The sequence below is a fragment of the Giraffa tippelskirchi genome, chromosome 10 (genome assembly GCF_054371585.1).
Source record: "Giraffa tippelskirchi isolate mGirTip1 chromosome 10, T2T-mGirTip1v1.2.pri, whole genome shotgun sequence".
Classification (NCBI taxonomy): Eukaryota; Metazoa; Chordata; class Mammalia; order Artiodactyla; family Giraffidae; genus Giraffa; species Giraffa tippelskirchi.
In genome coordinates, this window is record NC_137284.1 from 61,962,163 (window position 1) to 61,974,757 (window position 12,595).

A 12,595-nucleotide genomic window follows, 5' to 3' on the forward strand; every position below is an offset into this window, starting at 1 on the left:
GTTTTTGTGGTTAGGCCAAAAATCACCTAAATATATATTATATGGCAGTACTCTAAACAGGCCACATATGTATATAGACATATAAAGTACAGCATCCAACATACACACATCTACAGTTCTGTATCCATGCATCCTCACTTTCTGTTTTCCTTTTTGCCTTGTTGGATCTCTACAGTTTGTCTTCCTTTAATAGCCTGCACAAAACGTCACTAGCCCATTGTAAGGGGGGGCAAATGGAATATCTTTTAGAAACATTTTGCTTTCATGGTCGAAATAATTTTATTTATCCAGAATATACAGCTTAATTCTTCTATCTACACTTATTTACATGGTTAAAATAACATTGAAAAAAGTCTTTTGAAAAGTTGAGGTCATAGATTTCAAGGCACCATTGATAGTGTCCACAGTTGCGCAAAAATGTTCGTCTGTAAAAAAAGGGGGGACGGGGTCCTTTGAAATGCAATAACTTACATGCAAAAAAAAAGCTTTACACATGAATGTTTTTTTGTTTGTTTCCGTTTTTCCAAACTTCCCCATATGAATTCCTTTTTTTTTAAAAAAAGGTTGATTTTTCTAAAACAGCAAAAACACAGTAGTCCCAAAAAAGAGAGCAAGAGAAAGCGGCCGGTCTAATAGAGTGTCCCGGAGGCCAGCGCCAGCGGGTGCTGTAAGGAGCCGGGCGGCGGCAGGTGGGAATTGATTGAGCTGGCTGTGCTCGGGTACCAGGAAGCCGAGTTCTCCAGGTAGCTGGACGCGGGGGACTGGTTGGAGGTCGGAGGGTGGGCATGAGGGTGGTGGCTGAGCGAGCGGGACGAGCCCTGGGGCTCCCACACCGCTGGAGACTGCGGCGAGTTACACGCCATAGGGTCGCTGGAGCTGGGGCTATGCTCCGGGGGCATCTCCCCGTTTTTCATGATCTTCTTGATCTTGGATCTTTTGTTCTGAAACCAGATTTTCACCTGGGTGGGGGGAACAAAGGCACACGTTACCGGGACGCTCAGGTGCTTGCCCGCGCGCCTCCCCCAGGGCGGCGACCTGAGGCTTAATTCGGCCCCCAGGAGGCCAGATCCTGGCGTCCCCCCGCAGCTGGCGGCCTATGGCCAAGGGGCTGGACCTGGGGGCACAGCCTGGATCATGGGCCCCAAAGGGGCCGCCGGGGCAGGACCCCCAGGCTTCCGTCTTTGGCTGGGGCCGGGAGAGAGGGCGCGAGTGTCCGCGCCGGCGAGCGCGCAAGTGTAACTCAGCGCGGGACGCACGCAACGCGGCGCCACAAACGTCTCCAAAACAACCGCCTGAGCGCCGTGCGCCAGGGGCGCGTCCGCGCGAGGTAGGAGGGGGACCAAGGAGTGGTCTCCCGGTTGCCCGACCGCCTCCTTTTCCTCTCACTCCTACTTGGCTTCGAGGACATTCTTTATTCTTCCGTAGGCCACAGTGGGGTTGCGGTGGGAGTGAAGGGGACTATCCAGGGCAGACTTCCCCGAGCCACAGCGCCCCCCACCTCGGACCGGCCGCAGGCGCAGGGCGTGACCCTCTGCTTCCGGCCCCCCAGCGCGCGGCCTGAGACCCCAGCTCGGGGGCCGGGCCCTGCTCACCCCAGCTGCTTTGCATTGTGCGGAGAACTAAACAGTTTCTTACAGCTGCGAGGGTGTCCTCGAGACAACCCTCGCCTTGTTTCCAATCTAGGGAGCTGGCCCCTCAGCCCCCGTAGACTCGAAGGGCGGGGGGCTGCTTCTGGGTTGAACGACGTCTCGCTACCGTCCCCACCACGCACGGCGACGGCAGCCGGCCTGACTTCTACAGGGGAGGGCGCGGGGTCAGTGTCTGTCTGTGAGTTTCTCGCGGGCCCTGATGAGTCGGCTCCAGCCCGCCGGGACAGAACCGCGCGGTCCAGCCAGGCTTGCAGCCCAGGCGGGGCTCTGGCCCAGGCCGCGGCCGGATTTACCTGTGTTTGCGTCAGTCCCAGCGAGGCGGCCAGCTCGGCGCGTTCGGGCAGGGCGAGGTACTGAGTCTTCTGAAACCTTCTCTGTAACGCGGCCAGCTGAAAGCTGGAATAAATAGTCCTGGGTTTACGAACTTTCTTTGGTTTGCCGTTCACCATCCTCACCTCGGGCTCGGCCACTTCTTTCTCTAAATAATCAAAACAGACCCGGTTAGAACTCGTTGGCAGACAATGGCCCTTTTGCAGAACTTGCGAATACAGTCCTTTCAATTCTTACCACGCAGCCTTCACTCCCCTTTCCCCATATCACCACCTTTACTTCACGGGACAGCCCCCCCCCCCGACCCCCATCATGGAAAAGGCCAGGTAGCGTGATTAATTCCCTTCTCTGTTTATTCAGGTTCTCCTGGGGTTTTGCATAGCGTCTGGCACAGCAAAACTCCCTTCTCGGCGTCCGGGATTTAGCCCTTGCAGCAGTTCTTTCTTCACCCGAATTCGTTTTCAATCCCACCCTGTGTTCACCGACGGCTCTGGGCTGAGTTCTGGGCTCGTCTCTCCCGGGGATTCAAGCAAGGAAGCCAGGGCCGTGGTCCCCCTTATGTCAGCGTCTGTTCGGGCGCCCGCAGAGGCCAGACGCATGGGCAGGGAAGACGCTAACCGAGGTCTCCAAAGTTCAAAGACCCACAAGCAAACTGCTCCTTCAATTCAGAGGCAAGCTGTCCGAGCCGCCGCAGACAGAGGGTCGATTATGCAGCCCCCATAATCTCCCTGCAGATCTGCGAGGGCACAGATGTGTCTGGTTTCTTTTACAAATAGACTTAATAAGTTCTTGGCCAAAAGGAAAAAAAAAAATCTTTCATGTATGCACGAAGCACAGAGCCACTGAAAGAAACGAAGACACCCCACTTCTCCTCCCCCCGCCCCCACCCCGGCAGTCTTTTAAAGTTTATCAAGAGTTACAATTTGAAAAAGAATCTGCGGTGGGGTGTTTTCGTAGGAAAGGGGCGGCAGATGAGGACGAATTTAGCAGACTCGGTAGTATAGACTGGGGCGGGGGGGCGGAAAGACTCTCCGAACGCGTGTTTTCCAAACGTGCCCTGGGGCCACAAGTCCCCTTTCACAAAAAGTACCTTCTTATCAAAAGTGCCCATCTCTGAAAGGGGCGGAGACCCTCTCCTGGGGGGGGGGGGGGTGCGCGCGCGCGCGCCGAGCTCCTGGGAGAGGAAGGGTGGAGGATGAGGATTGTGGTCTCCTTTCTGCCAGAGCAGGGGATGCTAATATTAGCAGGATTATTAATGTGCTAGTGGGAAGAGATCAAACCTGACCAGCAAAACCTCTCCAAGGAGACCTCATACCTCTCTTACCGCCCAAACTCACTAACCCTCAAACTCTCCAACTAAGTTTCAAGGCAGATGAAAAAGGAGACGCCTTGAAAAAGGAGATGGGAAGGAGAAACAAATTTTAGGCACCCAATGGAGAAAAAAAAAAATATTGCTCTAATAACGTGACCCTTCAGCAAACCACCTCCACCTTTAAAATGGCTTTTTGTTTTTGGAAGTGCCTTGGATAAACCGCAAGGCTCTCGGCGCGCTCTTCCTCCAGCGGGCTAGGGCTCGCGGGCCCCCACCCTGTCCCGTGTGCTCCGGGCACCCACACCACGCTGGCTCGCAGCTGCTCCCAAACGGAGTCTTTGAGGCAGCCGTGCATCCCGACTCCCACTGACCAAGCTCGCCTACCCCCCAAAATCCAACAAATAGCCTTCTCCCTACCCCCTTTCCAGCTTAGCTGGCTTCCTGACCGGGCAAGCTGGGAATCCAGCGACTGAGCGGTCGCCTGAAGGGACCGAAGAGAAGAGACGCTGGTCCGAACCGCTCCCCTCCGCCCCGCCCCCCCCCCAGGCTGCTTCTACTAAGAATCTCTAAAATGCTGGCCCGGGAATCTCTCTCGTTTGTAAAGTCGCGGCCCCCACTCCCTTCCGCCGGGTACTCCCCCATGTCCCACCGCATCTCCCTCCTCCCGAATCCTGACTCCCACCCCCACTCCCGGTACCTGGCTGGCTGGTGGCGCTCGGAACGCGGTTGTAGGCGCCGCCGTACTGGTGGTAGGGGCTGGCGTAGCTGTAGTCGGCGTAAGCTTTGGCGGGGTAGCTGCCGGCGGAGCCGTTCACGCCGTGGTACTGGTATTGGTAAGGGTTGAGCGCCTTGCCATAGGAAGCCGAGGTAGGAGAGCAGTAGCCGTGCGGGGCTCCCCCCGGGGCGCTGTAGTAGTCGGTATCGGTAGCCGACGACTCGGGCAAAGTTGGCGATTCCTGAGACGGATGGTGCATGGCTGCGGCCGTCTGGAACGGGGCTTGGAAGTCGCCGGATCGGATGCTGGGGACCCTTCTGTCAAACACTCCTGTCATCGCTCGCTGGCGGCGGCGGCGGCTGCCCGAATTGGCTGTGGGGCTGCTCTGCTCTAAGCAGACATGGCTGTGGGAGCGAGGGAGGAGGAGGAGGAGGAGGAGGAGAGGCGGCGGCGGCGGCGAGGAGGAGGCTGGGAGTCCTGGAGGCTCTGTCTCCGGCAGGCTGACTGCTGGCTGAAGCGCAGCACAGCCTTGGTTAAATCCTTAATTGCGCGCTTACGCACAGCGGGGTGGATCGGGTTCCATTGGCCAGGGCCTCCGGAGCAGCAGCAACACCCTAACTCGTCCAACTAGTTTTAGCACAACAAAGCATTGCTTAAAAAAAAAAAAAAGGAGAAAAAAAAAATGAAGGGGTGGGGGGAAGACCGAGAGAGAGAGACAGAGTTGTTGCTTGTTGAGGGAAGGAGGGGTGTCTCGGGCAATCTGTTTTCAGTGAATTCTAGAGACGACGCAGAAGCCCCAGCACCCAGCTCTGTACTGTCTGGAGACAATGTGTTCCAATGAGCAGCCTCAGAAACTGCGCATGTTTGGGGATGAGGTCGACCACTGTCTCTCCTTGCTTCTCAGCTGCATCAGGGGCGAATGTGGAATTGAACACTTAAGAGTGAAGTGGGGGGAGTGGGGATGTGGGACAAAGGCAAAAAGAAACTGATGAGAACAATATTTTTAGTCGGGTACTGGGAGCTAAGTTGAAATTTATATGTTTTGAAAATTTGCGATTTGGGGAGACAGACAAATCTGGAGCAAGCCCTTCCTTTGCCAGAGATGAGTTTTATTTCTGAGAGGGTAAGACAAGGGTACTCAAGAATGCACAATAAATGGCAGAAAGAGTTCCTGCAACCCCCGGTGCCTACAGTGACTTTAAAAATCACTGCCTTAAGCACAAATACCTTAATGACTCCCAAATTGCTGGTCCCCAAAAGGAGCAGGCAGCCCCGCATTTGTTCAATATTCTAGTCTATTTGGATGCTTTTGGAATAGAGGATCTATAATTCTGTGTTCAGTGGCCAAAGACTCCTGCAAAAGTGAATGGTCTACTTATGACCTGTCCTCAGGGACCTAATGGGAACCCCCAGAACACTGGGAAGTGGAGATAAAAGCTCTTTAGGGAAGTTGGGTGAAGCCCATGGATTTCCCTCTCCCGGCTCCACCGAGGTAGAACCAAGGGCCTGCTTTTTCCTTCCCCAGGTCTGGGTTCCTGTACCCTCCGTCCCTTTATTTCCTGCATTGAAAATATCTTAGCTCGTATGCAAAGAGAGAAAAGGCTCAGGAATCAGACCCTTGGTGTTTGGGATGCAGAGTTTGCTTTTCATGACATGTCATTCTTGTTTTAGCAGTGATCTAGCTGGGAGATTAGAAATTTAATATTAGTTAGTTTACCACTCCCCACTGCCTCTCCCCTCAAATAGGCCACTACAGGAGCTGGATCCTGATTCGGGCCCTCCCAGCATCTTCCTCCAGGGGTCGGGAGACTGAGAGCCTGGGAGCTTCACTCCCCTTCCAGGGTGGATGGCCTCTTATCAGTGTTTCCTCCCTGCCCCCCCACCCCCAATTGAAGAAGAAAATGTCTCCGTTAATTGTGTCTAGTCCTAGTTTAACTAGGGAACTATTTTGGCTCAAAACATGCTAGCAGGAGAGCTGAGTGGTGGGGACGGGTGTGGAACTCAGTGTCCAGATGCTAGCCGGATGCCAGCTGGGTGCCAGCCTGGCTCTGAAACTCCAAAGCTGAGGAGCAACCACGCGTGCACCAACTCCCTGCCTCTGCCATCTGGGCATCGTAAAACCACAGCTGTGGTCTCTTGGCCCTTTTGGGCCTTTGGGGGCCCAAGGAAGGCGAGGCCCCTCGCCCTGGCCCAGCCTGAGTCCCCGCACCCTGGACTTCTCTGAGATGGATGCCCCGTGAAGAGAAGCAAGGCTGGCTGCCCATCCTCACCCCATACTGTGAGTGTCAGCACAGCTGTCCACCCCCTGGCTTTAGGCTGAGGAGGACCACAGGGCTTTGGAGGAATACGAGCAACAGCAGCAGGCTTGCAGCCCTGGCCTGTGCTCCGGAGAAGCTGTCGGTGCCCATTGAGGTGCCCATTGAGTCACCTTAGACACAGCCTGCCATTTAATTACACAAGTCGTCTCCCCAGAGCAATGGCAGGGCCGGCTCAAAGCACCTTCCAGCAGAGGCGAGTGACTCGGGCAGCAGGCACCCTTCCACGGCAGCCCCCTCCCCTCCGCTGCTGCAGCCCTGCCCTGGTACTTTTTATCTGTTACAGATTTAAAAGTTATTATGTGGAGGGAAATAAGGGCAATAGGGTTATGCTAAATCAAGTGTTCCTGGCAATGTCCTTAGACCTTGCTGAGAAGGCAGATTCCCACGTGGATGGATTGGAAGCTGCAGAATTGGGGCAAAATTTCGAAGTTCAAAATCCAGTTGTCAACACAATGTTACAATATCAAGTTACCCTAAACCTTGCTAAATTTCACCTCAGACCAAAAAAAAAAAAAAAAAAAAAAGGACATTCTCTCCCACAGTTTTTACACAAGACAAAAAGGAGTGGGACAGAAGGGAAAGATTTAATTCTTTGTTTCAATTCCTAAAGTGCTGGCCTTCATGACAGACAGGAAGACACTTTTGCAAAGGCCTCTCTGCCGCCCTCCAAATCGGGGTTGTGTCTCTGAGAGTCCAGAACATCGACTTGCTTGCTTTGTCCTGTTCTTTTCTAGGCTGACCCCACTCCCCGATACCCTTCTTTTCCTTAAAGGAAGCAGGAGGGAGAGGGAGCGCTCAGTTAAAAGGGGCCACGATATGGTCCCATTTCATTTCCTATACTGTCTTTGTGACTCTGTGCACCACTGCTCCCCACCCCGAGCCTGGTTGCCGCTTCAGACCCACACTCCCGGCACACTTGCTTTGGGTATCCTGGCTGACAGGGTGGCAACTTTTGCTGGTACTGTGGTGGTTCTGACACAAAGGCCCAGAGGTTGAAGACCAGAGGGCTGGAGGCTGTCACCTCTTTCTAAACACACTGACCGGCCCAGCCGTGGAGAAACAGCCCCGCGGCTTCCAACTTCTCCAGAAATGCTCTCCCCACGGTGGCACGTAGGAAGAATGTGAGTAATTTCATCTCCTAGTAGCCGAAATTTGCAAAGGGCGGGAGGGGGTGGAGGGGAAGCGGACCCTAAGAGAAGAGCAAGTCTTTACCACGAGCGCCACCCAGTGTCTGCGAGGAGCAGCGTGCAAATGGCAAACGCTTTCCAGACTCAGCGTCCCTGGCTAGACGCTGGTTTCTCCTGGGGTTCCAATCGGCTACCAGGTGGCTTTCCTTCGATCCACGTCTAGCAGATCTTTCTCTCCACTCCCACGGCTCTTCGTTCCTTTCCTGTTACTCCTTATACATTCAAACTCTTCCTTGTCCCCTCAACCCCAACCAGATCACTTTTTTTCTGGATTTCAGCGCAAAACCCAGCAGTTTTGGAGAGTACCATGGCTTTCCTGGTGGCGCAGCTCTAAAGAATCCACCTGTTGTGCGGAAGACACGAGTTCGATCCTTTGGGTGGGAAGATTCCCTGGCGAAGGGAATGGCAATCCTCTCTACTATTCCGGTCTGGGAAATCCTATGGACAGAGGAGCCTGGCGGGGGACAGTCCATGGGGTCTCAAAGAGTCGGACACGACTGAGTAGCTAAACAGCAACAATAACATGCTCTGGGATGACTAGAAACAGTTGAGGCTGAGCCTTGTTTTGGAGATAGTTCTGAAGAAGCAGGCTCCCCTCTAACTGGGTGGGGCACTTGATGCTGAGGGTGATTCACTACTTGCATGACCTGGAAAGATGGTGCCACTCTGAGTTTGCAGGGAGAGGGCCTTGGAAAGGCCTAAGAGAAGATCATTTTAATAGCAGGGTTAACTTAGTTTTCTCCCTCTGGCCCCTCTGGAAGTCTACTCACTTGTAGGTGTACCAAAAGTAGAACATCCTTTCCTTTGGGCTTAACACTCAGACAAATTACTGCACCTGAAAATATGTATAACTTAAGATCTTTTTAATATGTAAGCTATTTAATTAAGACATTGTACTCGTCAATTGGATGCACAAAATTCAGGTAGATAAAGGACGCGCATAGCATGATATGCATGTGTGTGTGTTCAGTCGCTTCAGTTGTATCCAACTTTGGCAAGCCCATGGACTACAGCCCGCCAGGCTCCACCTCCGTGGAATTCTCCAGGCAAGAATGTTGGAGTGGGTTGCCAGGCCCTCCTCCAGGGGATCTTCCCAACCCAGGGATTGAACCTGGGTCTCCCGCACCTTTTGCACTGCAGGCCGCTGAGCCACTTGGGAAGCCCGCATAGCATGATACTAGCATTATACATGCAAACTTGATATAAACAAGGTTTCTTTATTTTAGAATGTTTTTTAGAATTATTTTTGAGTCAGTGAGCTACCTGTCTTTTAAAAGTCCTTTTCATGGGTTGAGGTTTATTTCGGTTTTTATTTGCAGTGCTTGATCTGTTACTTTTCTTCATCTGTGAGAGCGGTTCACTGTTTCTGTGTCTTTAATGATCACAATCCATCTAGAGCACTTTTTGTCCCAGGAATCTCAGACAGAAACACAGCTGGTCACATATATCTTATGTATTGTGGAGATAGATTTGAGTAATCATTTTATTTACAATGGAGCTTCACTTTTCTTTGAGGTAGGGCACAGAGACCATTTAATAACTTAAGGTAAGGGACTTTCTTGGTGGTTCAGTGGCTGAGTCTCCATGCTCCCAGTGAGGGGGCTGGGGTTCAGTCCTGGTCAGGGAGCTAGATCCTACATGCTGCAACTAAGACCCGATACAGCCAAATAAATAACAATAAAAAATAACTTTAGAGCTGCCAAATATTAAATTTGATGTTTGTCTAGAAAAGACACATTTCCATGAATTTGAGGCGATGAAAAGATAGGAGTGATGATTGAAAAAGTGGTGAAGGCTTTAAAAAGTATCAAAGGTTGTTGGCCATTGGTTTGGGCAACTCAGCTGAATGGCTTTTGGGTCTCTCTATAGAGAGCCAGGCACACTGGCTTGGAACTGACATTCAGAGGTGATTCCTTTTCTGAGTTAACAAAACTGTCTAATTCCCCACCTCGGTTTAAGGTTGTTCCCATGCACTCATGAGGCTGAACTAACTAGGCCGAAGCCAAAATGCTTGGCTATCTGAATGGACAGTGAGCTTACCCAGGGAAAGAGGTGAGGGAATTGGGGTGTGGCAAAGTGATGGGAAGGATAGGTAAAAAAGATTCCTCCCATGCTGAAATTAATTACGGTGCCCCCCTGCCCTCAAGAAAAGTGTGTTTGGAGTTAAAGGGTGTCTCCAACAAAGCCATCTCAAAGGATTCACTAGCAGGCAATTATATAAATATTCTGAATAAATTAAAAATCCCCAGAGGGGGAAACTATTTTCCACTTAATTCCAACCTAATAGGATATTTTTTGTTTTCTTTCCAAATGATAGTGCAGATCATAGACTTCTGCACATTTTGTTTTTATAATTAAGACATTAAAATGTGTTTATTCATTTAACTTAAACATAACTGTTTAGGAAAAGGCCTTAAGTATCCACTCAAATCTATTCTCCATGAGATGAATTTAATATACCACAGCTGAAAACACTTCAAGTTCATCTAAGTAGGAAGTAAATGGGATTATATTATTATATGTCTTTACAAACTGAAATTGAGTTATATTCTTCCTTCTAAACTCAGATTTCATCTTCTTGAAAAGGTTTGGCCACGATACTATTTACAAAACCTTTATTCTTCTTAAAGATATATAAATATTCCCATTTAAAAATTACCCTTTGTGGAGTTAAAAGAAAAGTAATTGGCAGACAGGGATTCGGAGCAATGATCCAACTCTGGCAAGGAAATAGCAAGAGTGAAGCTTAAGTCATTTTTAATAACGTTCTAATTCCAAGATCAATTTAGAATTTTAAAGTTCATTGATCCTAAGCCACCGTATTTTTATGATCTGACAACACTGTATGCAAAGATGTAAAAAAAAAAATTACTTCTAAAGTCAAATCCCTCCAGAATACTCAAACACTGAGCTGGGTAAAACTTGGCACACAAATATTTGCATCCGGGCAGGTAATATAAATTTATCGACATTTTTGCACTCTGCCTTATTTATATCATTTTTATAGATTAAAACAAACAGCAAGAAAATTCAAAACCTTTTTGTACAGCTGTGTTTACTACCTTATACCTTCTTAAAAGGGAAAGATTCTCAAACAGGCAACCTCAGCTTGAGATAAGAGGTTTCCCTGCTGTGTCCCACAGCATAATCAGTGGAAGGCACAGTGCTTCCCTGGACTTGCATCCCTCTGTGCTCCTGCAGAAGAAAATTAAGGCAACAGAAAGGAAAAGTCAATAGCTTTCCAAGTGAAGTGTAGCTGATGCAGCAATGGAGTCTTTTTTAGAAAAACAAAAAACCATAGACAGAAAAGATACATTACCCTACTTGTATCCAGGATCTTAGTAAAGTCAACTTATATAGTCCATGGGCAGTTAAGCCGATTTTTGCTTCTGCAACACTTAGTTTTATTTCTCTTTCTCAACATAGACTCTTTTATAAATTTATTTGGAATTGAAGGATAGTTGCTTCACAATAGTGGTTTGGTTTCTGCCATACATCATCATGAATTAGCTATAGGTATACATATGTTCCCTCACTCTTGAATCTCCCTCCTACCTCCCACTCTTTCCCACCCCTCTAGGTTGTTACAGAGCCCTGGTTTGAGTTCCCTGAGTCATATAGCAAATTTCTGTTGGCATAGCAGACTCTTAGATGGTGCATTTAGCAAAGTAGTATAAACATTTACATTCACATAATTTATTGCTGCATCCTGATCTAAAACATTTTCTCAGTTTTACCCCCAATAGATGTATGTGTTTCAGTTGGTTACTTTGGAAATCAGGAACACTTTGGTTGCTACTTCTACTTTTCAACAGCCCTCACTTTGCAGGCAACATACTATCTGCTGCATGCACTATTGTTTTTTCTTTTTTAAAAAACATTATTTATTTACTTATTTGCACTATTGTTAGTTTAAAATTGGGTTGGAGGACTGGGTGAAATGAGTGAAGGAGACCAGAAGGTAAAATATTCAAGTTATAAAATAAGTCACGGGGATGTGATGTCCAGCATGGTGACTATAGTTAATAGTTTTGTATTGCATGTTTGGACGTTGCTAAGAGAAGAGATCATAAGTGCTCTCATAACAAGGAAAAAATGTAACTGTGTATGGTGATTCATGTTAACTGGACTTATTGTGATCATTTTGTTATATATACAAATATCAAATCATTATGTTGTACACCTGAAACTGATATGTGTATCAATTATATCTCAATAGAACAAATAAAATACAATGGGGTTTAGGGCTATCTGGAATTTTACTTAAAGTTCCAGGAATCCTTGGAACTATAGAGGGGAAAGATGCTTCTTTTTTTGAAGCTCTGGACTTCAGCTCCCCACAGAATATATGCAGATATTGCATTAAATCCTCTCCTAGGAAAAAAAAGTAAAAATGGAAATCAACAAATTAGTGAATAACTGATACAGGCTTTGAAAACATTCAGAATACACTATGGATGCGCTATTCTTTCCCTACATGTTTTCCTTACCTCCTTTGTTATTTGAGTCTGCCACTGCTTCAGGGGTGTACTGTTTTATAGCTTTTTCACACTTGCTGTTTAAGAGTTTTAGACACTTTCAGGATCATGTTATAGAGTAACTGTGCTAGGTCATTGGTGCTTAACCTACGCAGTAAACTTGGAGAGAATAAGGAGAATTCTTTAGCATTGAGAAAAAGAGGTGAACTAAAGAGCTCACCTTTGCTACAGTGATATTATTTTTTTTATAGAATTATTCCTGAAGCCAGTCAATTGGGTGTAAAAGTTGTGAGAGGATATTTAGTAGTTAAAATCATGTGGTAATTTCCCCTTATCTTACAAGAACAATGCAAAAGATTGGAAGAGAAATGGAAAGATAGAAGACAAGAGGATAGAAACTGCCAGGCATAAATGACCACTCTGCTGTTTCGGAAATAGAACAGTCATTGGGGATGGCATTTAGGAAAAACATGAGTCCACCCAAGGACTGTTTTTTGGGGGAGCACTTCCCAGAGAGGTTGCTGTGAATGGGGTAGAAGGTGCTAATGACAGTTCTAGTCTTTGGGACTTTCTTTTACTGGGTCATTAAATTCAATGTGGCCCTAA

At 48.5% G+C, this 12,595-nt stretch overlaps 1 protein-coding gene across 1 annotated transcript; it reads right to left on the minus strand.

Annotated features, from left to right (window-relative positions):
- Positions 1-484: 484 nt before the first annotated feature.
- DLX5 (distal-less homeobox 5) lies at positions 485-4,343 on the minus strand. The gene is made up of 3 exons (XM_081531556.1): positions 3,989-4,343; positions 1,943-2,127; positions 485-959 (listed from the first exon to the last, which is right to left on the minus strand). The coding sequence occupies exons 1-3, from the start codon at positions 4,341-4,343 to the stop codon at positions 630-632; spliced, it is 870 nt and encodes a 289-aa protein (XP_081387682.1). The 3' UTR covers positions 485-629.
- Between the last annotated feature and the right edge of the window lie 8,252 nt (positions 4,344-12,595).

What these genes read in the sequence shown, in the direction of transcription:
- DLX5 (XM_081531556.1), bottom strand. Translation starts at nt 4,343, where the DNA reads ATGACAGGAGTGTTTGACAGAAGGGTCCCCAGCATCCGATCCGGCGAC. An exon ending in GAGCGCCACCAGCCAGCCAG is followed by an intron (nt 2,128 to 3,988) that starts GTACCGGGAGTG and finishes TTGATTATTTAG; the next exon opens with AGAAAGAAGTGGCCGAGCCC. An exon ending in TGGGACTGACGCAAACACAG is followed by an intron (nt 960 to 1,942) that starts GTAAATCCGGCC and finishes CCCCCCACCCAG; the next exon opens with GTGAAAATCTGGTTTCAGAA.